This window comes from Tetrao urogallus (genome assembly GCF_951394365.1).
Source record: "Tetrao urogallus genome assembly, chromosome: 1".
NCBI lineage: Eukaryota > Metazoa > Chordata > Aves > Galliformes > Phasianidae > Tetrao > Tetrao urogallus.
Window position 1 is genome coordinate 159,139,010 of NC_136813.1, and position 27,402 is coordinate 159,166,411.

General features: G+C 38.9%; 1 protein-coding gene across 1 annotated transcript; it reads left to right on the forward strand.

The window, feature by feature from the left end:
• Positions 1 to 10,201: 10,201 nt before the first annotated feature.
• Positions 10,202 to 13,482, forward strand: IFNG (interferon gamma; the record flags this gene model as incomplete). The annotated part of the gene is made up of 4 exons (XM_079543019.1): positions 10,202 to 10,324; positions 12,149 to 12,217; positions 12,564 to 12,743; positions 13,360 to 13,482. 4 exons carry the CDS (start codon positions 10,202 to 10,204, stop codon positions 13,480 to 13,482), a joined length of 495 nt encoding a protein of 164 aa, XP_079399145.1.
• Positions 13,483 to 27,402: the final 13,920 nt, after the last annotated feature.

Here is a 27,402-nt window from a genome sequence, read left to right on the forward strand (position 1 = left end):
ACTAGAAAACCAACATAAATAAATTCTTTCTTCAGCTAATCAATACTTCATAATCACTGACTCTTTGACATACTATTCCTGCCTAGATTTCCTTGGAAGCAGTGACATCCGGCCATAGTTTCTTTTGAGTGTAATTCAATACAGAGATTATGAAATTTAAAAAATAGGGTTCTATGTGTGTTCAGGTATGAGAAAATTCTTGTTTACTTTCAAATATTTAATCACTTTTCCCATATATATATTTCTTTCTGTACACCTGTTTGTCCCCTTGAGACAAATCTCCTTGAGATTGTTTTGGTTAAGGGTTACACCAGGATTTTAGTTTCCTGCTTCCCAATGCTTGGAACATTCAATGCTGGTGCTTAAAGAATTCGAATAAGACATGAGAAATTGCTGCATGAGAAATTCTATGTGCATTAGCAAAAGGAGTAGAATTGCCCTCCATTCGGTAAATCAGAAACCTGGTGTTAAGAACCCAACTGTTAAGAACCCAACTGATTTGTTTTGTGTTTATTTATAGTGGGCTCTAGTTTGGGTCCAGGGCCTAAACTCCCATTAATTATTAAGGAGTTTCTGATAACAGCTTTCCACTTTATTCTATCTGAAAGAAATTAGTAACTGATCTGAAAGTTCTTTGGACTTATTTGGAACAACTATCTAATAAGAACTTGTGATTTTCCAAAGGAAAATTCTCCCATGGAAAGAAGAGAGTATTTGAAGTGTGCTAATGAAAGCAAGACTTCATGTGTTTGAAATTTGAGTCCTTCAAAATTGAAATTCAACGTATATATATGCTTTGCAAAACTTTGAAATGATGCCTGTGTACATGGTGTGATACTACACCATAGCTAATGCCTGGTGTATCATGGCTCTTCTGCTACTAATATCCACACTAGACAGATTAAAATAAAACAACTCTAGGTACTGTGTGCTAAATCTCTTTAATTTTACCACGGAAACAGACATGTGGTTTAATTTTTTGGTAGCCTCATGTGAAGCTGGGATCTGAATTTGGTGATCCTTGTGAGTCCCTTCCAATTCAAAATATTCTGCTATTCTAAAATAGAGGTAGATTCGACTGATGTGGCACAGCAGATGCAGAGGCAAAGGCAAAGAAGGATGAAGTAAGAGTCCAGAGCCCTGTACAGATTAATATGGAAGAATAGGATTATTTAGGATGGGAGACTAAGTCTCTTTTTGTAATTCTTCATGGTTTTGGAAGATTGTCATAGACATCATGTAGGCTTTCCAATATATTAACAAATCCTTAATTAATTGATGCAATGAATATGATGTCACAACAACCAAATACCTGTGTAAGGAAAGCAATTCTTCTCCTTGTGGTATTCAACTCATACAGACATTTAAAAATACCAATCTGTGGTCTGTAATTAGCAGAAAACCTTGCTGTTGCTTAGCTGTCAATTGTAATGAAAGCTATGAATCTTCTGACTCCTTCTCAAATTAGGATAAAATTGCTGATTCTGTTCAAAAATTACTGAGGGGGAAGGAACTGACTGCTAGAGAAACGAGTTTCATTTCCTCAGAAAAAGAAAGATTAGCAAACTGACTTGCATTTTGTTCTTTTCCAGCATCTCCTTGTTTTAATGTCTTCCATTTTTTGTTCTTTTTTTTTTTTTCTTCCCCTGGGACTTGCTTCAAAAAAGCAACAGAAACTTAGGTCTCTCATTTCTCTATATTTCTAATGCTTAGTATTAGCACACTTTCTAATTAAATCTTCACATCTCTCAAGGCTGATGAGAGAGAGAGTATCCATTCATATCACTTTATAGCTGCTAGTTCAGGCTTTTGCAAAAAGAAGATATGTGACTTTAAAATGAAGTACATCTACACGCAGTAGCTCTTTTACAAGGCAGTCTTATTTCCTGTGGAGATGAAGAGGAAGTGTACTTAGGGTGTGAAACATTTATTTAGTTTATTTATTTATTTTTTTTAGCCCCAAGGAGCAAAGATCTTGCATATTTCTCCTTTCAATTTAAATTCTGTATCTAACTGGAAACTCTTTGCCACTAAATTTTTCTCAAGAAGTCCACTTGTAAGTAAAAATGTCATCTGTGGATGGATTGCTTGTATGCTTGGATTTCTGGTGTGCTCATAAGTGTTCTGGAGGCAGAACAGAAACAGGTAGCACCAAATCATCACATAGATTTGCTTTCTTTTTCCTGTGAGTAGAGATGATTGGTTTTCTCGGTCACGCAATTTTGAATAGCACTAGAGAGTAAAGTGGGCAAGGGGAATCCCCACTGAACAGTCTCCTGGATTGTTTTAGAAGAAAGGATTACATCATACAGAAGGTTTCTGCTAGAAACATCCTGTGGACCTTTCCAAAAGGTTATGACAAGATGTGCCCGCTCTGTAGGCGGATTTTAAATATTTCATGGATATTTTCTTATTGATTCTGGAAACAGATCATCAGCTTCTGCCATATGCCCGCATCTGTACATTTGTGCTCATATATGCACGTGTTACTTAATTATTTTAAAAGTGCAAGGAATAATGTGAAAATGACCAGATTTTCCCCCAAAATGCTCATTTTTCAATGTATTTCAGAAATAAATAAAAGCATTGCATAATTGGTCTCTCTAGTGCTTTCCTCCAAATTTAAATATGCAAATTAATTTTCAGTCATGACTGTGTCTGTGTGATAAAGATATTTAGGTTGGGAAAACAAATGTGAAAGTACAACGAGAACTTGAATAGTATTTGAATTTCTTATTAGAAACTAAATCAAATGCTTTCCCCTCAAATAAAAACCAACAATTTAGATAACCAACATAAGGAAAAGGAATAAATTGCAAAAATCAACATGTGAAGAAAATTTGGTAATCATACAATCACAGAATCATAAAGGTTGGAAAAGATCACTAAGCTCATCAAGTCCAACTGCCAACCTATCATCACCACAACCACTGACCATGTCCCTCAGTGCCACATGTCCACATTTCTTGAACTCCTCCAAGGACGGTGACTCCATCACCTCCCTGGGAAGCCTGTGTCAATGCTTCACCACTCCTTCCGAGAAGAAGATTTTCCTAATATCCAACCTGAACCTCCCCTGGAGCAATTTAAGGTCATTACCTCTTCTCTTAAAATGGCAGGAAGATGAATGGAGCTGGCTCATTGAAATGTGGAAGATCTGAAAAGCACCTTAGGCATATCATATTGAGAACTTGTGGAAAGTAATGGATTAATAATGGAACTGGAAATCATAACCCCCAGATGAGTCTACAGTGAATTTTCAGGAGGTATTGCAAACTGGACCCTGATGAAATGGATGGTCCTGAGGCCCTGGCTGGTATTTACCCACCATGTACAGCATCTAACAGACAGCTGATCAGAGTCTAGCATCATTTAGACTTCTCTCTTTAAAAGGAACATGGTCCTCTTGAATATGCATTCAAGAGGATATCCATTGAATATGCAGATCACTGGATGCAGAAGTTCAGATGACTTTCTGGCTTCTTTTGAATGTGATCTGGTTCTGAGAAAACAAATCTGAATAGCAGTCTCTGAAAATGCCAGGCATCTTCTCTGGGTGGGGAGATTGTGTATAGAGGAAAACAAGTTGTCATTTACTGGGAAGTGGGGAAAGATACTGTGGGAAAATTGTGATGTTTTTGTATATATTGATGTACAGCAAAGACACATGTATATATATATTCAAAGGAAACAACAGAAAGTCATAATTAGATAATATAGACTAGCCAACTTACAATGGATTTGGTTTCTTCATCAATTAATTCTCTCTAAGTGAATTAAAGTGTTGTACTAAAACAAACAAAAATATCTGTGAAAAAGCTAATGGAAATACACTAATTCTAATCTTACAGGGAATGTGGCTATTAGGGAAGAACTAGGAAACCCTGCAAGATCATATTGTGAAGAACTGTATTTAATGGTGTCTTTATTTTATAGAAAACTTTACATCCAGCAAGTTACAAAGTGCCTTAACTTAAGTCAGGAAGTGGTACTGATAGCATTGGATTGATAGCATTGCATGGTTAACATCAAAAATCAACAATATTAATGTTGTAGATGCCATAACTGCTTACAGAACTTTGGTGGAAGTGTTTGAAAGTCTTTAGGAAGAATCTGGAAACAATTACATTAAATAGTAAGTTCTTCTATTTGCTTTCCTACTGTTTTAAAATTCTTGCTTTCAATATTTTCCCTGCAATCTTGACAATTAAAAGTGCTTAGAAAAAAATCCCAACCCCAAAACTCTAACATAAGCCCCGAGATTCAAAAAAATCACATCAAGTAAGACATTGAGGCTTTAGAAAGGAAAAAAAGTACCATAACATTCATCATCTCACGCTCAGAACAGGCTTAATCTCTAAAAGATACCATGGTGCTGAAAACAGAAAACTTTCGGGACTGTTTTATTCTTCTTGGAAGAATGAAGATGAGCTGGTGAAAATGGAAGGTTTTATGCAGAAAAACCAATAGATACTCTGAGGTTATAGTACAGGAAGTTTTTAAAGTAACAGCGGCCAACGGCTAACCTGCCTTTCCATTGATGCAACCTTAAAGTAAAAATGAATAAGATTTGGAATTTTCTTCTATTTTATGAATAACAGATTTTAATTAGGAGGTGGATATGTGGAAATACTCCAAGCTGTACAAGTATGAAGTAAAAAACTGCACTGTTTCACTGTCATTGCCTTCTGTACTGCCATTATTATTTTCCATACTTCATTACAAAGAAAAAACACGTTTTAGGACTGCATCTGCCTTTCTCATGGCTATTTCCTGCTGGTCACTCAGAAAATTTTAATCATGCCTACATGCAGACTGTGTTTTTTTTGAGAGCTGGAAAGTAGTTGGTATCAACCTCTACCAAAGCATGAGGAGCAAGGAGGACTGTTCAGTGCCCTTTATATATTTGTGTTCTTGAGCAATCAGCAATGCCACAACTTTTGTTGTAGGTCCCACTTTCTAACCTCCGAATTCTTTACACACCTGAGCTCAACAGACATTCAAAGAAAGGGAGGGGAGGCAGCATGTTGTGCTTGTTCTATATTTATTGTCATCTCTGTATTTCTCTAGAAAAATACTTGAATTCAGTTTCTGAATTTTGCTGTTGCTGGGCCCAGGGAAAAGAGGATAAATTCTCAAGGCAAAACCCAGGCAAGGCTGAAACTTGATTTCCTCTTCTTACAGGGTGGATGAGGGATCATGAGGGGACAGTTCTTTCCTCTTACTGTTTCAGAAAGTAATCACTGGCGTTTTGTGGGGAAAGGCTTTCCCATCTCATAAACTTTTTTCATCCCACATGCGGTTACCAAATTGAAATTCTGAAAGGAAGTATGAAGCAGAAGTCTTGTGTTATTCAAGGTACCATGTTTCTAATTTATTTTACCTCATACTCTAATCACTTAAAATAGTAACCACTAGTTAATTATCTAGCTGGACATCTCTCTTTCTGGACATCTATCACTGCTGGGTGTCAGTTTTCTCCTCTTTTCAGCAGAAGACTCATCAGCTAATGTGTGTGAGAAATTTTGTGAAAGAAATAAAACACCTATGATATATTTTTTTCTCAAAGCCAACCATGTGCAGGCAGGAGCATGAGGCTAAAGGATTTTCCCCGTGCTGTATTCCAGGATGGTACAATCAGGTTTCCTTATTTTCTCAAACATTTCTAAAAAGTAATTGGAATGTGTAGGATATAATATTTTGATTAGAAAATGCCAAAACAGATGATTTTGAGAATTTCAGAATTTACTCCCCCCTCCAAAATAATAAAAAGATTAACTTATGAAGCCTTTCTCTCTTTATTTCTCTTTCTTTCTTTCTTTTGGTGGTAGAGATAAGTGTTAGTCTTTCAGTGTGTTCACAAGGGCTAGTTACCAAGTCATGAAGTCTGATTGCCAAGACATCCTCTTTGCGGATAGATAGCTGTAAAATGAATAATAATATTCAGAAATTATGTAGTGCTGGTATAAAGTGTGTAAAATTTCAGTCACTTAGACCACTTACTGCCCCCCAGCATTGAGAAGATGAACAGAAAGAATTACTTCTACTTATAGGAAAGTTAAGCAAAGAATGAAATGTTATACGAGGTCAGAATGGGCTTTCCAACCCTGGGCTGCCTTCCTTGCTCAGTGGTAATAGAAAGAGATACTGAGTTTTAGAGAAATGAAAGTCTGACAGAGATCTGGGCTGGTAAGTGAAGTTCCTTTGTAACTACTTAGTCAGCACAGTGAAGATTTCACATAAAATAAAAAATGAAAAACTTCAGTCAGTGGTCACGGTGAAATCTGACATGATTGTGCAAGGAAATAATTGGGTAAGCAATGTAAGGCATTGCCTGAACAAAAGGGTATGAAACCTCTACTTTGCATGAAGAATCAGAACATTTCCAAGCAGCAAAATGAAAAAATGCTTTGGTTTCATTTCCTATGGCTTTTGGAAGAGATGACAGTCCAGCTGTGACTGCTGAGCTACATACCAGGACCATTCAAATTACGTGGCACAAGACTTTTCAGTACTGTTCTGGCATCTCTTTTACCTAGATAACAGCTAATGCTCAGGTAAAGATTTTGGTATTAGTAGCGAGCGTTCATTCCTATCCAGCATGTGCTCAGTACATATGTACCAACGAAGACAATTAAAGAACTGGATGGTCTTAAGCCCTTGTCTCTGTCTAGAAGAGGGGAGATATTACAGATATTCCATTATGTATGTAATGATACTGATGGCTCAGGAGAGACAATGTAGACCAAATGCCCTAGATTGAGCTTTCCTCCCAACTTTATTGCCATTTTTGGCCAACAAGGCATGTATGAGACATGGAGACCTGTTTGGACACATTGTGTGGGAGCAGGAAACAAACCAGCTGGAAGCAAAGCAAAAACTTGAGAGCCCTCACATTCTGATCACCTAATCCAGGTTGTTGCTTAGCTTCAAGGTGATTTGGAGAGGTGATGGCATATGCTAATAGAAAAAAAAGTTATGATAAAAGCCATAAATGTTAACATGGCACAACTTATTCAAATGTAAAAGAATTTTTATATTAGAATACATTTTCTGTCCTGTCACCAGATTATGCATTTACCACAGAATATTCAAATGTTTCTCCAATCATTCAAATGTGCTGATGAATAGAAGTACTGAAATAGGAATATAACTTTGATAGTCAGAAGACTGGTACCTGGAAGTCAGACCTGAACTCAGAAGATAGCATGATGAAACTATATGTAATGAATTTCTTCTTCTTTGATATTGTTTTTCAATTTATTGTCTCAGTTTATGATATAATACTCATGGTGATACTTAGTGGGCAAAGGACCAGACTGAAACTGGAAGATAGTGTTTGTGTTCCTTGATTTGCATTTCCAAGATGCCAAATCCCATCGCTATTTGCTCCCATTTTCTTACCTAGAAAATAAGATATTTGTTTGATTGCAGTCTTCTCTGTAATTCATGAGATCTAGTGATGACATTAGCTATATAAATCCCCAAAACTTCCAACCAGCATCTACAAAATGTGTACTGGAACAATCCCTCCTTTCCTGTATTTCTTATTCCTATTATTCGTAAAAAATTAACATTCTGTTCAGGAATGGGAGATCAAAGGGAAATGACTCTCCTGCAGACAAAATGCATGTTTGGTATGCTTAACACAGCAGTCTAACCTGATGTGGTGTAAGTAGTTGTCTGCAAAGGAAGGCAGTGTTACTGACTTCAGCTTTCATCTCCTGCAATTATACCTTTTGCCTGGTTGGTTCATTACAGCAATTAATTGCATTCAGTTATGTTGTAATTTGTTTGAGTAAATGGTTCCAAACTATTTACCCTCCTAGCAGCACTTCTTTACACATACATAATTCAACAGAAATCCATTATTCAAATCAGGACATGTGGCAAAAGAATTTGACTTGATGACCCAGTCCCTCTTGCAGCTGTATGTTTCTGACAGTTTAAAGAGCACCATATATAACAGGAATCACTTTCCATATGCCTTTGACATTTATTTTCCAACATTTTGCCAAAGAATCTTTCCAGTGTCCAGCTGATATCCTTTGACATGTGTCTCTTGTAAAATTTTCTTAATTTTCCCATTCATACAAACCCATACCCATGTTTAGCAGTGCCACAACATGCATTTTGTCCTTGTTTGGTTTGTAAAACAATCCAGATACTTTCACATCACCGATACAATCAAAAATCATAGAATCACAGAACCCTTAGAGCTCAAAGAGATCTTTTAAGATCATCTGGTCCAACTCTCTTGCAATGAACAAAGTCATACACAGCTAGATCAGGTTGCTCAGGGCCTGATCCAGCCTGGCCTTGATAGTCTGGTATTGCTATTGTGTTGCACGTGAGTTCACTTTGTATTTCTAGCATGATGACTTTATCTTTGTGCTATGCTTTGTGGAGTCACTGAATAGCCATGATTAGCATTATCACCTCACCTCCATGGCAACACTTCTGGCAGTTAAGTCATTTCTTAAACTGTTTTAATTTTCCAAGTTAAAGCCAATAAGGATATTGTCTAACATCAATACTTCAAGTGCACTTACAGCCACAACATTAGTGCAGTACTGTCTCTGTTGTGAGATGCATGCCATCTTGGCATGATGAGGTTCCCTTGGAGTTTTGTGTGTAGATTTTGGGCCTGTCACTGTTGATGGGATTTGCATCTTCTGTCAGCAAAATGGCAGTTCTCTGTTTGCAGTGGTCATAGCAGCCTAGACTTACCCTGTACATGAAGATCTTCTTTCAACCTACAGATAAAAAACTTAATTAATTTTATTTAATGGCCATTTCTTGAGGTTGGAGGTGCTATAGAGGAAGGGGAAAACTTATTGTAAGGAACATCTGAAGACTCATAAAGGACTGCGCTGGGGAGCTCAGATCACTCTTGTTCGTAGCCACTTTGAGTCCATTCTGTTTCTCATGGGCTACAGACATCCTCTGCTGAGGACTGTGTGAACTGAGCCCACATCTTCCTCCTTCCTGATCCTCTCTCTTTTGCTTTTTTTCCTATGAGATTCTTTTTCTTTTTCTCATGAGTCTAGTACCCATCCTGCATTCATTTCTTACAGTCTGAAATTACTCTGACTTCATCATAAAGCTCTGCACAGTGCGCTTTTTTTTAAGTAATGATATTCCTCAAAGCAGAGTTCAGTGCCTACACAAGAACCCCATCTCCAACAACCTTCAACAGATATGTTGCAGGGATCTATATACACTTGGAGATCATCCTGTTTGTCTGCTTCCACTGGGCTTTTTTTGAACAATGTTCTTCTATTTTCATTTTTCCCATATGTAAATGCAAGTTAATACGCAGGTGAGGAACTAGAATCATCCATGGCAACACTTCCAGCAATTAAGTCATTTCTTAAACTGTTTTGATTTTCCAAGTTAAAGCCAATAAGGACATCGTCTAGCATCAATGGTCCAAGTGCACTTACAGCACTTGACACAGATGAGTGCCTTGAGTAGAAAATATCCTGCTTTTGCAGATAGTTGGGAATCATAGAGATATTTAATATATCATTGCATCCATGCTAGAACCTCTTTTTCTTTAAGTCCAGTTTGAATTCAGGGGTAAATAATGAGAAAGAGCTAGAATAAACTTCAGAATATGGAAAGAATGAAATTAGTGTTCCATGAAAGGACAGCACTAAGGAGATTCAAAATTTAAAATGATTCTGATATATTTCACAGTAGTCTCAGTGGTTACTTTAAAAAAATACCAGAAATGAGTTGACTGTTATATTGACCCCTTAACCACATGATATGATTTTTCAGATAGCTTGTAAGAGTGTGCCTGAGCCACAAGGGATACTCCTCAATCAGTATCATAATTTCCCTCTTTTTCCCCACCACGGGTAAAAGAAACTTCAGAAATTGCCACGTAAATTTTACCCTCCGATGAACCACTGAAAAATTTTCCAGGACCATGCTTTAAGAAAGACACTTTCGAGGGATTCTCTCAACCAGCCCATAGCAAAATCTTATCTAACACTATCTTGGCTAAATATACACAGCCTGTGATGACGAAATAAAAAATTTCAAGACCAGGTATAAATACCACTGACAGGCAGATGAAGTTCACTCGTCTACTTTCTTCTAATAGAAGATATAACTATTAGAAGCTGAAGCTCACTGAGCTTATATCTCTCAGAAGTTATCTGAGCACTTGAACTGAGCCATCACCAAGAAGATGACTTGCCAGACTTACAACTTGTTTGTTCTGTCTGTCATTATGATCTATTATGGACATACTGCAAGTAGTCTAAATCTTGTTCAACTTCAAGACGATATAGACAAACTGAAAGCTGACTTTGTAAGTACTGCCTTCTACTGCATTTTTCTCCTCCTTCTGCTTCTTGTGCTGTAGATACAAATGCAGTAGTGCTGCAGAGCACTGCTTGTTCTAGACCTCAGTGTGTATCAGTATATAATATAGGGTGATTATAGAATTATTTTTCTGTTACTTTTTTTTTTTTTTTTTTTTTTTTACAATAATATGGTCAGTTTCTTTGGTTTTGTCAGCTTTTGCTCTCTCACTAGTATGATTCAGTTCTTCTTTCAGTTTTTCATACAGTGACTGTTAATGCAGCTATTTGCATTTATTTCAGGGACACTCCACCTTTCACAAGAGAATCTCCCAGCCCATTTGCTTTTGAATTCATGAAATATTTTATTACAAGAAATCTTAATACAGTTTATTATGAATGAATCTTGACTCAATTCTATTCAGATGCAATTTACTGCCACTTGAACAACCTCCAGGCATCCTGACTTCATGCCTGTGACTATAGTCTGATGTGGAAGTGTAAAGTGATAGTACCTTTTCTCAGACAGAATTCTGATAACTTAATGACTGTAATAGTAATTCACCTGTCTTCAAGTAGGAGGCATTGAAGAAGTCCACCGCTGACTTCAGCTGGGATTAGTCATAGAGATAAGAGATCTACAGTAGCGGCACTTCGTCTTAATCTTTCATCTTAATATACCTTTGGTTTTGTTTCTCTTTTTCTTTAATCACATGAAAGTCACAGCAAGAGTCTGCTCCTATTTCCAGCTCTGACTTTTCAGAATTTTGTGCATGTGAAAATTGAGATTTAGTAGTCAATGAATCACCTCAGAGATGTGGTTTAATCCTTTATTATTCCAAACTGCCAGGAGACCAGCTGTAAAATCGGCCTTGTATCCTAAATTTGTCATTAGTGTAGATAAGAGACATTCATACTAGAAGATATAGAACTTGGTCTGAGAGATCCTACGTGCTGATGAGCTTCTGGCAGAGAAATTAAAAACTGCAGTCAGCAGCAGATGCTTGCCACCCTTCAGAGCTGCAGAGTCAGCTTCAGCAAAGTGCTCAGCACCAGCAGCCTATCAGCCTGCGGGGTTACCGTCAGCCTGCAAGCTTTCCCATTACACTCACCGTATTTAAATTACCAAGCAGACGAAAAAGGAAATAGCAGCTGTTGTATATAAAAAGAAAGACAAAACATAGAAAAGGAAATGATTAAGTTTGCCCTTCCTTGGTGGGAGAATTGTACTGTTGTTTCCTAGAGCCTGTCACAGCGTGTGGCTAACACCTGATGGTTAAACTCCGACCCTGCAAGCCTCTTGGTAGCCCACAACTCTTACATATCCCCATATCTGACTGTGGGCTACTGGGCTACTCTCCAGTTTCGCAAATGGTAGTTTTATAGTACAGTTTTATAGCTAACTCCTCTTTGTTCCACGTGAGATTGTACTGAGACAGAGTGAATTCGAGCCTGCAGGTGCGACCAAATCTGACAATGCCTAGCCAGCTGCTGGGATTAGTAAGTTTAATTCTCAGCTGTCAATAACAAAACTGACAGAGAACATTCGGTAAAATATGGTGGTGAATGGCTCTGTTCATAAGCTGTAGCAGAAAATTACATTTAGAAGAAGACTAATGGGGTTCTTGTTACTATATAGTCATCTACTGTGATTTAGTGCTTAGATAATCTCTTTGCAAAGTAGCTCAGAAGCCAAAAGCATTGCAGTAATTACACCTTAGTGGTGCAAAAATCATGTGTCTGTGTTTTTTACTGTTCATTTGAATGGAGAACACTATTTGCCTTGCAATAAGTAGTGTTTATATAACAGATGCTTATGTTCTCTGTTGCAGAACTCAAGTCATTCAGACGTAGCTGACGGTGGACCTATTATTGTAGAGAAACTGAGGAACTGGACAGAGGTGAGTCAGAAAACATCTCATGTGCTCTGAAGGGCATTTTTGGTAAAAAAGCAGCTCCAAGTCTAGTGTAACTAGCCTGGGAGGAGAGAACACAAGCAGAGGCTGCTTCAGTAACTCGGAAATGAGAAAGCAGCTTCCCTTAAAACTCATCCCTTAAAAAAATTCAGTATGCTTTATGCTGCACCATGAACTGATCCTGAGGTACAGCCAAGCCCCAGAGAGGGCTTACAGCATCTTCTTTGTCATGCTGTCACTAGAAGCAGAGAGGACCTTGGATTTTAGTTTCCTTCATTTACCTTTTGATGGTCACTCACAGATCTTTCTTTTTGACTGCATTCTTCAACAGAGAAATGAAAAAAGGATCATACTGAGCCAGATCGTTTCAATGTACTTGGAAATGCTTGAAAACACTGACAAGTCAAAGCCGCACATCAAACACATATCTGAGGAGCTCTATACTCTGAAAAACAGCCTTCCTGATGGCGTGAAGAAGGTGAAAGATATCATGGACCTGGCAAAGCTTCAGGTAAGACTCTTTGTCTGCCTCCAAGGCACTTGTGACCTTGTGTTTTCCAGTTTAGAGTCCTGACACAAGGCAATGTTGGTTTGGCAACGTACCCAGTAACCCCTGGCCGGCTCCACTTGGGCTGGAAAGTGTGATGTTTCCACTGCATGTGGGGAATCACACTGGGGCTGCTCATCCTGAGCCTTGCCAGAGCCTTGCCAGAACCCATTGGGTTGGGAGGTTGTTGTCTGGCTGCAGCACATCCCTGTGAGCTCTGAGTCACCCAGATTGTTGGATGAGTGCTTGTGGTGTGAGTCACCAACCTCTGTTGATCCCTGTGCTCTGAAGGAGCTGGCTGCTGGTGGGTACCGCAGGCACAACACAAACCACCAATGATAACAGAGTGCCTCCATTGCACAGCATGTGCTTGGTCTGTTACACTGCAAAGTAATAGAGAAGGCAGAAAACAGAAATCTGTGAAAAAGCGGTTCTTAGTTTCAGGAACCAGGCGGTAGAATAACTGAAAGTTTCCAGTTTCTGTTCTATGTCATTAGCAGTTTAGCCTGAAGGATGCAATCCACAAATAAATACAGCTCTTGGTGTGACATTTGTTCTGCCTGTTTCTTGCTCAAAACAGATGAATGACTTGAGAATCCAGCGCAAGGCTGCAAATGAGCTGTTCAGCGTCTTACAGAAGCTGGTGGATCCTCCGAGTTCCAAAAGGAAAAGGAGCCAGTCTCAGAGGAGATGCAAGTGCTAATGGCATCTTATGACCTTCTGTGCTCAACTATTTTAAATTTTACAATGCACAATTTTTATTTTTTGATTCTTTTTTACTGAGTTTTTTCATTTATTTATTAATATTTAAGTATTCTAAATAATTATTTATATTTAAAAGAAAACAAACAATGAAAGTATTTATACCTCCTACTGCTAAGTAAGAAACAATTTTGTCTTAAAATCCTGTCTATCTGTTATATGTTTGTTGACCTGAAAATACTGACTGAGGTGATGTTTACCAAGTTTCTCTGTGGAAATACTGAATTGACGTTGATATTGCACTCAGGAAAACCCATTCATATCTGCTCAGCTCTAAGCATATGTAAATCCAAATCAAGGAAATAGACTTGCATTAAGGTGAGAAAATGCTGAAGCACTTTTCTGAACTGGGATCTGGGTGATTTACTGCTGATAATTATTGTTATGCACTGAAGAAACTGAGAGGCCAGGCTACTTGGCAGCTCCAGGAATTGTGACAAACTCTATTGCACTGACTTAACTTCAACTCACTTATTATGAATGTCTCTGTACATTTTTGTATTGAATCATCTAAGTGTGTCTGACATCAATTTATTTATTTGGAAGTAGCAGTTTGGAAGATTTTATCTTAAGGTCTGTATTTTTGTACTTGAGTATTATTTAAAACTTTGGATTTCACAATGAAAGTTTCTTAAAATTTGGATATTAAATAAAGAAAAGAAGTAAATAATTAAATTTTCTTGAGCTTTTATTCACCAGAATCTCTGTGAAAAGTAGAATTTCAATTTTGCTTGATGTCGTCACAAAAGACAGCCCTACACAGGTAGATGAAGGCATATTTCAGTTCCTTGTCTCTGCCCAAGGTCTGGGAATGGATTTGAATAGTCCCAGAGGCTTAGGCTTAGGCTTGGAGAGGGGAGTTCATGAGACTTCCCAATTTTCAGGACTCAAGGGTGCTACCAAATAAATGATCTAGGGGCAGACTGATTGAGCTGACTGGGAACAGGGCAGGTTTTCTTTGGGATTCCTGCCAACATGAGACTTTCAATCCACTCCAAACTTTGGCTGAATCTATAAGCTGAAGCAGTAACACTTCACTGTGCCCAAAGTTCAGTTGCAATAAACCCAATGGGTTTCACTGCAATTGCTGAAGCCTTTTCTACTTCCTCGGGCCCAGTTGTATCCCCTGGTGTAAGACACCTTCATTCATGACCCCATTCTATAGTCATAACAAAGTGATTCAGTAATCCTGCAGACTTGAATTGATTTTGAAGGAAACAGCTGTTCTTGTTTGTAGTCATCACAGCCATGCATGTGTTTGTGACATGCAAGTGATATAATGCTGTGGGATTTCTCCAGTTTATGGACTACACATGAGAAACCTCAGTACACATTTAACATAGGCAATGCATCTTTCTCTGTATGTACTGTTACATAAGGTGTTACTGAAAAGGGAGCAGACAACTGTTCTCCAGGGAAGCAAAGCCAGCTGCAGCAGCTTCTGTATGAAGGAACAAGCTGAAGTTTCATTAGGCACTAACAGTGAGACAATGACTCTCCCTGCCCCTCCTGCGTAAATGAATTTTTGGAGTTTACAGCTAGAACTGGTTAGGAGCTCAAAGGGAAATTCCCTGTTTCATTAGACTACAGACTGAAATCTCTATCTCTTTCCACTCCTTTCCAAAGGGTTCCACCAGAAACAACTAAAGGTAGCTTCTATACATCCAACAGAGACAACATTTGCCCATCCATCCTCCCTCAGCTGTCCACACCCATGCAAAACGCCATTCCCTGCTCTGTGCCATCAGATAGATGTATTCCTGCTGCTACCCCATCAAATCTGGCTCAAACAGCTGGCTATTTTGGGGGCAGGTAGTTGCTCAGGCACATCATGTTGGATCTCCTCTGAACCTTCCCCACCCAGTGTGAGTCTGTAATACCAGTTCTGCAGGGTGCTTAATATAATGTGCTGAACCAGGTGTTCCCAGTTTTGTTCCATTATTGTGATAAATGTGCTAGATGAGAACACCATAAAAATACGACTTCACAAGAGCATCAGTTGTGTACCATACAAATGAGGGGAAACACACATGAAAGCCTGTCAGATCTTCTTTCATATCCAAGGGAGTCCTGGATCTCCTGCACTGTTCCTCATAATATCCAACTAAGGAAAGTGTTTCCAGCTAAACTATATTTAAGTGCAAAATGGATTTTGATGGTTGCCCTAAATCTTTTCAAAGAGAAAAACAGTGGAAATGCTGGATACTTCTACAGTCAGTACAATTTTATCCAGCGATGCAGCCTGGGAGACCTAACAGATGTGTGTGCACAGGAGAGAGATGGTATCATCTACTCTGTGGTAGTTATAATTAGAAAAGGAAAATAAATGGTTTTTAAAAATGGATCGATTCAGATTGTTTCAGAAAGCCTGTGTATTTGATGCACCACTTCTGCAGTACATTAATTCTATCCTTGCTCTCTTCTCCTCCACATGGCTCTTCACACTCCTCACTTTGAACCTGATATTCACTCTTCTCACCCCACCTTGGGGCTGTGAGGGACAAGGAGAGCCTCTCTAATCCCTCCAAGTGACTCCTGCATTTAGACATTCACATTTCACTCCACCACTGAGTTGTCTCTGTTGCAAGCTGAGCAGTCCTCAGCATGCAGTTGTCTCCCAAACAGCAGCCATGCCATCACTTTGTTCCTTTCTATTGATTCTATTGATTGTTTTTGAGACGTTTTCCTGTATTCTCTTTGAGATAAGGAACCAGGGCCATACAGCAGGCTGCAGTCATGCTGTGCCATAATGATTTCTGTTTTCTGACGATTCTTTTGTAACGGTTGCTTGTTTTCTATTTGACATTCTTACAAGTACTCAGGCAAAACAATTTTTTTACAGAGCTGGCTGCTGAAATCCTAGAATCTTGTTCCTTAAACACACAAGCTTATTCAGCACCTGTCATTGTGTGTATAAATTGAAGACTGCTTTTTCTCGTGTGTATAATTTTGTAATCATCAGCACTGATTTCAAATCTGCCAATTCACTGCCTTGTCACTCAGTATTTTAAAGTTCTTTAACAGTTCTCTGCAGCTGGACCTCCTCTTTGCTATCCCGAATACCTCAGTACATCAGCAAACTGATGTACATTCCACAGTTCACCCCATTACCCAAATGCCCAAATTTCAGATGCCCAAATTAAAAAGCCAGGCATGCCTTCTCATGATTAAACTCACTCAACTGCAAAACCCACATGTTGAGCCCCTTGCTTTATTTCTTGTCTTTTAACCAGTTGTGCGCTTATGTGAGGCCTTTGGTTTTACATAACAACTCAGCTTCACTCGCAGCTGTACTGTGAAAGTCAGTGGAGACTCTAGCAGATTCAAGGAGATGATGTTTTGACTCTGCCTTGAGCCTAGCGTAACAGTGAGGTGTGACTTCCTTTCATAAACGTCATATGTATTAATTTCTTGTGCACCACATTTATCCATGAGCCCACTCTGTCTTGAAATTGCATGGTATGGATGTCACCTTTACTGGCTTGCAAATCGCTGGGATTCCCCTGAGACATTTTAGATAACTGATAGCCAATAGGACCACTTTGTGTAGGTACAAACCTTGTGCCTATGGTTTGTAGTTCAGCCGTTTCACTCCAGAATCCCGCAGGACTCCTGGGTCAGCGCTGTCATTTCAGATCTGTCCTACTCATCCCCTTCTCCTGAGTGACTCTTCCAGGAGTGACCATGCTTTTATTTTGGTTTTGACCAGTGGGAGGTAGGGGAAATGGAATGTCCAAAAAAGGGCTGCAAGTTGAAAACAACCCAAACCTGGCAGAGAGTAGTGGGGTTTTCAGCCTAAAATAGCTACTCATACAAAAACTCTCACATCTCTGCTACCTTGTAAGAGACAGAGGAGTGATAACAGCAACTTCTGCAATGCATAGGATGTACGTAGGCTGCTGAAGTAGGTGAGGAACAGCATAATGGTTGAGCAACATCAGCAACGACGACTTCTGAGTGCAGCTTGTCCTAAAGCAGCATGGGAAATATGACTCCCAATTTTCCAGCTTCCTCTTTTCTTCTTTTCTTTCTGAGGTGCTCCCTCACAGTGAGCATATTCTTCCTGGGAAGGCATAATGAAGGCTTGTGCTGGAAATTTAACTGCAGGTGTAAGCTGGGTAATTACTTGATCCATGGCAAAAATGGCTGCATATGCTATGGCCATACCATACCTGAGGGAGCTCGAAATAAAAAAGGTTTCAGTTTCCTGTTGCACAAAGTAACTCCAGCTCCACTCCATGCTGCACTACAGATGAACATTCTGTTTGAGAGGTTTTATGTAATTATTCCCACAGGAAAATATTCCTGAAAAAAATGTATCGACTCTCTCCCATAGGTTCATATGCCATGAGCCCCAAATCAATGGCACTTGGAAGGAAAGTCATTCCATAATTCACAGTTGTATGTTATCCTCAGGCTGTTAATGTCACTGGCTCTAAGGAAATTCCCCCAGATGCATTCTTCTTATAGGTCTCTGAAGGTTAAAAGACAGACGTTACCCACTGACATCTTTCTCTATGTGCAGCTCTCTCCTCCATCCACTTTCTCATCTCCCTGCATTAGCTGCTGATCCTGTAATACCACCCTGAGCTGCCTTCCATAGATTTATTGTCTCAAAGTCTGCATATAGGTGTTGGTGATTAATGTTCTTATAGGAGCAGGTTAAGACTCATCATTTTATTTTCATCTTTAGATGGAGTGTTAAATAGAAATAGTCTGCAAATAGTTCTTTTTCAGAAAGTTAAAATGTTCTTTCAGTTTTTTATTAAACATCCTCCCAAGTTGGCCTACATTTAGATGACTACACTATCTCAAGAAAGCTTAAGTCTAATTGAGTGGTGTAATTAACATAGCAAATATAAACAAGAGTTGAAAATTTGGCTATAGGGCTAAACAAATACTAGAGGACACAGTCTGAACCAATTTGTTGCAATGTCAGTGTACAGTTCTTCAGTGTCTCTAGTGAAAATCCAACCCGACATTGTTCACTTGACCTATAGTTCATCATCCAGGTTTGTTGCTTAAGATTCCTGTTATAGGTTGGTTGATTTCAAAGTTCACAAAAATCAATGGAAATTTTTTTAAAAATTTATTTAAAAGTTATGTAAATTGTGTTCTAGACATATTGCATAAGGCTCTTATTTTTTTCAAGAAGTGGGCCCCAACAATTGAATAAATAAATAAAGGAACCACTATGGGAGAGGTTGTGACTTTAATATAGATATTACACATTCGTGACTTTATACCAAAAAAGACCACCAGTGTTTTCTTTATTTGTTGCTTACATTTCCAGACTCTTGTTAGTCTTTCATAAACAAAATGAAAAGAACTTAATGCAAAGGAGAATATTCCCATTTCCTAAATAATCTCAAAACTCCTCAAATTTACACCTGGCATAAATACCTCAGAAGCTGGAAGAACGTGAGCTGCTTCACATCATCAGAAAACAACTATTTGTCATGGGCTGCATTTAATTTGGATAGTCAAGGCTTGCAGTTTGATTCTTCAGTCAAGTTTCTCTTATGGACACTCCAGATACCCAAGGAACACTCTTTACCTAATGCTGGAAAGGTTTTTTTACTCACTGTAAAGCTAAGTCGTTCTGGTTTTGATTACAAATGAATGTGTTAAACTCCCTCATTAAAAACAGTGGATGAACATTTGGAATAAAATGGTTGTGTAATTTCTGGAAGAGCTCTTTTAGTGATAAATGACAATATTCTGAAAAATACATAAAGGATCAGAAAACAATTAAAAATGTGGACAGTAGTTTACAGAGATTCGTTGAAAATACACAAAATACGTCTGCTGTATGTTATTCATATAAGTGTTGTCTTAGTTTGTAGATGAGCAGGGAATTATTTTATGAGAAATGGGCTATGAATAACAGATTTCTGTGGTTTTGTATTTGAAACAAACAGTGCTGAAGGTACATGCATACTATCCATCTGATGAAGTTCCTGGTATCTACCTAGCTGCTGCTTTTTCTTTCTTTTTTTTTTTTTTTTTTTCTTTCCATAAACATTGCAAAAAATTATTCGTCTCTTGAACACTGCAGAAAAATACTTTGGTGTATTTATGAGATGATATTTTTCAGAAGTGGCTAATGACATGGATATAAATGGAAATAATTACTCATTTAAAAACTTCTAACTGATCTTCTTATCAAGCTAGCTCTTTGTTTTTAGAGTGTTCCTATGAATTCTAAAATGATGTATAGACCAACCGCACAAATGCTACATGAACAATTAGGAGAATTAAGACTCAGGCATTTTTGTCTCTGTCTCTAAAATAAGTTATACTCAGAAAGGATATGTAGAAGTTAATTCAGCAAGGTATTTCTATCCAGTGATTGAGGCTGCTTCCAAATAAATATTTACCACGCCATTGAAAAGCTTCAAAATCTTTGGAAGCTCAAATATACTGCTATTTTCACTTTTTATATCTATCAAAAGCCCTGCCTCAAACCAGAGGTGCTCTTGGAGAGAGTGGAAGAGTGGAAGTGCAGTGCTGAGGAGTAGCTCTACACTCCCTCTACCAGCGTTCAATAGCTCTAGGTACTCTTGTCATCCATATAGCAATCTCTTCACATATATTGAAATTTGTTAGGCCATGTATGACATCAGTTCATGCATTTTCATTTTTGCTAGGTCATTTTCTGCTCTGAAGTGGCTTTTCTCATAAACTTTCCAAAATCATGTGAACAAATGGCTGACATTACAGAAAAGATGTATTTCTGACTTTTCTGTCAGCATGATCTATCCTTTCCAGGTCAAGGGGCTTGTATGCATTTCTCTGCAGGGCATTTCTGAAAGTGGCAGGGATCTTAGGAAGCTTTGAGTCAGGATCTCCATCTGAATCAGTGCTCATCTCTGGATAGTATGAAATATGCAGTGCATTCACCCTGCCCTCTTGCTGCATAGACAGCTCTGCTCCTGCTGCTGTCTTTGCTCTCCTCTGGCCTTGTGCTCTGGATGAATGAGCTACGACTGAGCTACAGCTGAGCTTATTGGTTCAGATAGGAAAACAAGGAAGATTTTGATCCAGTTTTAACCCTCATCCTCAGTTCTTGTTTCTGTTTCAAATTTCCACAGCTGCCTTGTGATGGCTTTGCAGTGGAATATTTTTCCTTTGATCATCTGATTCTCTTTCTCTCTCCCACGGAAGTTCCCTGATTGTTGTTCTCATTTGGTCACTTCTGGAGCTCGGCCTCCCGGAGCTGATGAATAGGGCCCAAACCCACCACTTCCTATATAATCATAGAATAGTTGAGATTGGAAAAAGAACACTAAGATAAGATCATCAGGTACAACTGACAACACCTCATCATCACACTCGCTAAACCTTGTCCCTCAGAGGCACAAATTTGCATGTCTATTGTTCTGCTTTCCCTGAGATGTGACTCTGCTTATGTTGTCTGGGGACTATCAACAGATGACTACTGCACAGTTGTTTGCAGGTGTATATTAATACATGCATGTTAGTTTTTAGAAATGTCTCTGCCAACTCTTTTTCAACCCTCCACCTCCACGCTTTAAGAAGAATGTTCAGATTCAGCCACACAAATTGGTAGTTTTTAAAAATACTTGATATTATGACCACTCTCATTTCATCCTGTTCCTTACTCTTTTTATTGCATTCACCTCTCCTCTGGATTTATGCAACACAGCATAACAGCTTTTAGTTGGGACGAAGGTGTTGTGAGCTCCTAACAAACAATATTAGCAATTTCAATGAGTTGATACCATTATGCTTTGGCCCTTCCATCTTTCATGGTATCCAGTAGTCGAAGAGACTCTTACTCACCCACATAAGTAATAATGAGTCTAAAAATTAAGTGTGGGAGTTTTACTTCTTGTCTGGCTACAACTTCCCTGTAACTAATTAGTTTTATCTTCATAGGAAAGTCTGTGGTTTTTGCTACTTTTTACCATTATTTTTTTCTCCCTGATAGTTATTCTTAGTTTGTTTCTGAGTTAGATGAGTCCTCCTGTACAATGCCTCCCCTCCTGTAGGAATATGCAAAGATATATGTAATAAATTCAACATCTAAGTAGCTTTTTGTATTCCAAGATGCCAGCCAGACACAGTTCTAGCTTTTCACTTCCAACGAGGACTGAGAGGTGGCTTGGTGTTTATAAATGTTTGACATGCTGTCAGCGCAAGAATAAAGATGAATTTCCATTTCGTTGCAGTCCTGCATTGCCACCCCAAAGAACTGCCACACAACGGATGATGCACAAGATGCTACAAGAGATGCACACACTCACACAAGTTGTCCAAATAATGTCTTTGCAGTGGCAGAATTAATTCACTTATGCGAAGCATCTGGACAACAAATTTGAGTTTCAACCACAGAAAAAATTGTTGCAAAGGAAACACAAGCTCTCGTGTTTGAGAAGGCTGTGGTGAGAAGGATTGTGAAAAAATTCAAAGCTAGAAGTCCAAGACCAAACCCCACCTGATGTTCAGCCTGATTTAGTATCACCTCTTCTGCTTCAGAGTGCCAGCAGCAAGCCTCATTTTCTTTGCATCAGACACAGAACTTTAAGAACTGCTGAGCAGCCTGGACAGAAATTCACTGCTGGGCTGAGCAGCCAAGGCCCCAGCAGGAGCACTGCATGCATCACAGCTCTGACACCCTCCTGCCCCTAGCTTGCACAAGCAGCAAAACAACAGAAAGGCCAAATATATACTTTGTGAAATGGAGGGTAGCCACTACCATGGCTTACAGAGACGTATGTCTCAAAGGAACCACTGATTCCCTGCATCTCCCTAATGCACTGCATTACATACCTGCTGCTGTTGGACCATTTGCAGGAAGAGGTGATCAAGATAACTGCAACAGTTTTGAGGTGCAGGCACTTCTATCAAGAGAAATGAATCCCACTCTAGTCTTAGTCAGATGTGGTCAAAGCTAAGCAGTGAGCACAGTCTGCAGCAAAGGAGCAAAGAGTTCAAATGCAACACATTAAAGTGGTACTAAAACTTTCCTACTTATGTGTTGTTTGGTGTAGATATTTGTATAAAAAAGGTACTGAACTAACACAGGGCTATTGAACGAGTCATCTTGCTGACTCATATAGGTAAAAGACAACGGACTAATTAAAGAAGATAGGCACCAAAAAAAGTTTGTGTTTAGAAATCCAAGATGTTAAAGAGTAAAAGTGAAAATGAATTGCTGTCAAAACAAGGATAATTATTAGAGCAAAGGGGCAGCACATTATTTCATTATTTCATTTTGAATTCTACATTATTTGAAGGTAGTATCTCCTGTCAATTGATAATGCTTTTCAAGAAAAAAAAAAGTATAAGTTCATAATCTCTAAAAATCCCATTTCAAAAAATTGTATTGAAATGGATATCTCCTGTGGCAATTATAAATTGCTCACATACCTCAGACACATCTGCATTGCAGATGCAGAAAGGCAAAGCAAATTAAAATTACAGAGTGGGCTCTCCCACCTGAAGAATAAGGAAAATATGGCTGCAAAGAAATGCATTTAACAGCTGGAAGGCAAAGAGGAGGAACTGCACAGAGGTGCAAGTGCAAAGCAATTGCAAAGGGAACATTCACCTGGCAGTTGTGAGAAAGCAGAGGAGCACATTTTAAGTGAGCCCACCCAGGGGCAGGGATCCATGGAGGAACAATGTTGGGTCTCCTACCTGGGGAACTAGGGAGAGCAGCCCAAAGTTCCAGAGTGGCAGACTGATGTAGGCTGATTGGTATGTTGCCTTTATTCCTGCAACTGAGTAATAAGCTCGACAGCTAAAGCACAAACCAACCCACCTTCAGAAGCAGACAGAGTGTATGTGCATGGAGCTCTGCAGCATGTACGTTCAGTACATTGCTGAATTGGAAGAGGTTGAAGTCATTGTACGTCTCTATCTAGCTCCTTCAGCCCTTCCATTCCTGCCAGCACTTGTTTTCCAAGGAAGATAATATTATTTTTTGTAAGTGGAAAGCTATCTATGTTGATTAACCTATGTTTAATAATTGACAGTAGTCAAGAAATTTATGTCTGTAATTTAATTGATTTTGTATTTTCTTAGCTGGATTACTTGTGCGGACTTAAGCTAGAGCAACAGTTACTCATGTGACTTCAGCTGGAAATTACTCATTTCCATGTTCTTGAGCAGTTACCACCACAGGGTTGGGTTTCCATCCAGAGTATACCTGTTTGCTAAGCAAACAAGATTCCCTAGAGGTGACAAGAAGCCACGAGAATAATTTCATCAGTCTTGCAGAATTTTGAGTTTTGTCAATTTACATTGTGTAAAGCCTAAACTTGGTGCAAAAGCTTATCTCACAAGACTGACTTGCCTTTGTTTAAGTTAGAATTTGAATTTTCCCAGATAGAGACCTTGATAACAGGATTCCATTTTTGCGAAGGAGAAAAATAAAAACTGATTTTTTCCTACTTTTCTTTGTTAAAAGTTGCTTACACAATAGGGTTAAATATTTAACATTACACTCATATTTCTCTCTAAAAAGCAAGGTAGGTGTCCAGAAGAGAAGTACATAAGTACAAAAGGAACCCTGGGAGGTTTGCATTTCATGCTCCAATCATCTCTTGATGAAAAAAGTCACAGAAAATATAATGGGTTTATGAATTTGTTATTTCAATTGGCAAGAAAATTTCAACTTCTTTTTGTAGTATTTTTTGAATTCCTGAGAGAAACAGGCAGACCTCATCTTCTCCACTTATACAGACAAATTCAGCTTTTTGACTCATGATGTTCCAGCTTGAAGCTCTTGCATCTTTTGTTTTTGTGCCTTAGCCTTGTGCTGTTGGGAAATACGATCACAACAAGGCTTACCAATTTCCCCAAAGCAAAGGCTACATCCCATGGCAGGGATGCTGTAGCTCAATGATCTTTAAGTTGTCTTCCAACCTAAGCCATTCTGTGATTCTACAATTCTTCTTGAGTCTTGAGCATACAGTAGGCTGTGGAGCCAATGACATACAAGAGATCAGTGCTGATTTCATATTATGAGCACAATTGCCTCAAAAAGCACACTCTTTATCAAGGGAATAGCTACCAAAATTTTCAAGAAAGCAGATGGAAAACAGTAGATTTAGTAGGACCCGGGTAGGTCTCACCAGCTTGATTGTACACATTTGTCTGAGCATCTTTTGACAGAAACATGGTAGCCCTGAGTTTGAAAGACCAACATGAAGCTGACGCATGGCTCTGTAAGACCTTTATCCCAAAAGTAAAGCCTACTTGCTGATAATTTATACCAAATCAACAGGAAATCACTGTCCACATTCTCATATAATTGGAAACTGGATGCCATCAGGTTCTAAAACCACTCAAGTCTTTTCTTAGAAATGATATAAAACCTGATATAGTTCAATGTGTGAAATACCAGAAAAAAAAGGTTTCCAGATACATCTCTGCAGTGCACGGGAAATGAGAGGAAGGATAAAAAGCCAAGCAAGTGCATACAGGTAGATTTGGCATGAAGGAAAAAGGGAAATTTGTTGAAGGACACAGTGGTGATAGCTAATATGACACAGTGCAAAAAGAAAGATTAAATCACTATGAATCAGCATAGTCAAGGCAAGACTGCATTGCTCCAGCCCAGGAAAAGAGCGCTAAATATGATGGAACATGAAAGTAAAATAAAAACTTGGCTGTTAAATTTACCTGTATGGATGGAAGAAGTGCTGTATTTGGTGGCGTTAAATTTGTAGACTGTAGAACTCGCAAGACAATAAGGATGTGAAGACCCAAAGAATGCTGATCTGAAGGAGACACGTGACTTGCAGGCCTGAAGAAAAGTTGCTAGCCTGGATCTAAAAGTGGTTGATCAGTAGAAAACTACGATTTCATTTGACCACACTAAGTTGGTCATTCATGAGGAGATTTTAGTTTGGATAGAGAAAGATGAATTCAAGGACTAGAGCAGGTAGTTCTCAGAAGAGAGAGGGGTTGAATGTCTTCCCGTGAATGAGATCAAGAAGAAACAAAAGTGAGAGAGCTAGACAGACAAGGAATAAAGAACAGGAGTCTACAACATGGCTGAAGAACCCCCTGCAAAAAGATTGGGCAGGTGATAGGGAAGATTTCCAGTTTTACACAAACAGATACAGCTACACGTAGGGATGGGGAACAACACAAAATTCAAGACAAAAAATGGCAGCTAACTTTTGAATGACTTTAGGCTAGTGGCTATAAGTCTGGTCAGAGAGGTCAGGAAAAACAGGAATAGCTACTCCAATGGAGTGTGGGAAGCAGAAGATGGATCTATCATCTGAAAAGGTGGACGCTTTCAAAGGAAACCAGCAGACATATACACACTCTGTAAAATCTCTTCAAATATTATTTTGAAAAAATCTTAAGCCAAATTTCTTAATTCTCAAGGGAATTTAACTGATGTGGCATGAAACAGTGTGAAGAGTATGACTAAACAAATATCAAATAAAGACATCTAAGAATGGATGATGACTATCAGCTGAGGTGAGTGAAAATGAAAGATAAATAGGGAAGGATAAAGCCATTGAAATTCAAAACTGATTAAATCAGATTTATTGTTTGTTCATTTCAATTGAGGGTCAGTCTTATATTACACATTTTGCCTGTGGCACAAGGACACTGCTAGAATTCAGACCGCATTCTTTTTGGTAGCTCTGCATCCAAACTATGGAGGTGTGTTTTCTGTTTTATCTCTAACCACCAAATTGTGTTTAGTGGAGGTTGCTGGTGTTGTATGAAACCACTGATTTGATCCTTTCAGATCTGATAAAATGCAATGCAAATCAGCTGTATGCGTCAGTCTTCACTGGGTTGCATCTCATGACAAGGAAAGCAAAGGGTCTGTAGCTCAGGAAGGCATTGGAGGCAATTCCATTTTTACCCCCACCAGGTTACAGTTTTAAATGGATGCAGACCACTGCTATTATTGGAACTAAACACATTCAGGAATCTGGAAATTGCATCCAAAAATCTCACTGCTTGCAAGGTCTGGGATGAGTCTGGGTTGCTCATACACACTCTTGCATGTATACATGCCAAAGGATGACTTCACCTTGGGATTTTTGCTACATAGCAAAGCTACAGAATGCTCCTATAAGCAAAATCTCTTGAATGCATCTGCTCTGTGTCGCTGAAATAAAGAAAACCACATTCTCAAGCAGTCAGCTGTTATATATAACTCCAGAGAAATTCCAGGACATGAATACTGGACTACTGTCCCACACAGCCACAGCCTCTCTATTAGCCCCACGTGGGAGCAGGAGCCCCATTCTCTCCTTGGCCCAGGGTGGCCCCTGGCACCTGGTTGGGGAGATTGGGCAGGGAAAAACATGGCCTGCACAGTGCACAGGGGGTGGTTATATCCTGCCTTGTATTTCTCATCTCATCCCTTGCTGCCTTGCATTGCTTTTCTATCTGTGTGGAGGATGTGTAAACAGATGGGTTTTGAAATGTTGAGTTGGAAAGATATCAAAAACACAACAAAATAGAACCAAGAAAAATGGGCTTTGAACATTTTACTTGCTCTCTACATTATGTAAGCCAGTTTAAAAAGATTCATCAGGGCCTTTACCATGGCTCTCTGATATTTTAGGTCACAAAACATCACCATTTAAATAAATGTGTATTTTCCAGATGCTTTTGTATTGTGAAAACTGAACAAAAGCAAACTGCTCAGCAGAAGTAGTTGATAGCACCATACAAATAATTTCTGTGCAACATCTGTGCAACACCAAGGTGAAGCCTAAACATGTGGTTATCAAACCAGCACATACCACACACTAAGTGCTGCATAGTTACATAAGGATCCTCATATCCCTTTATACCAGCCAGCTTGGGCACAAGCTGCCTCTGGGCAGTGCTGTTAGGATGCTGCCCT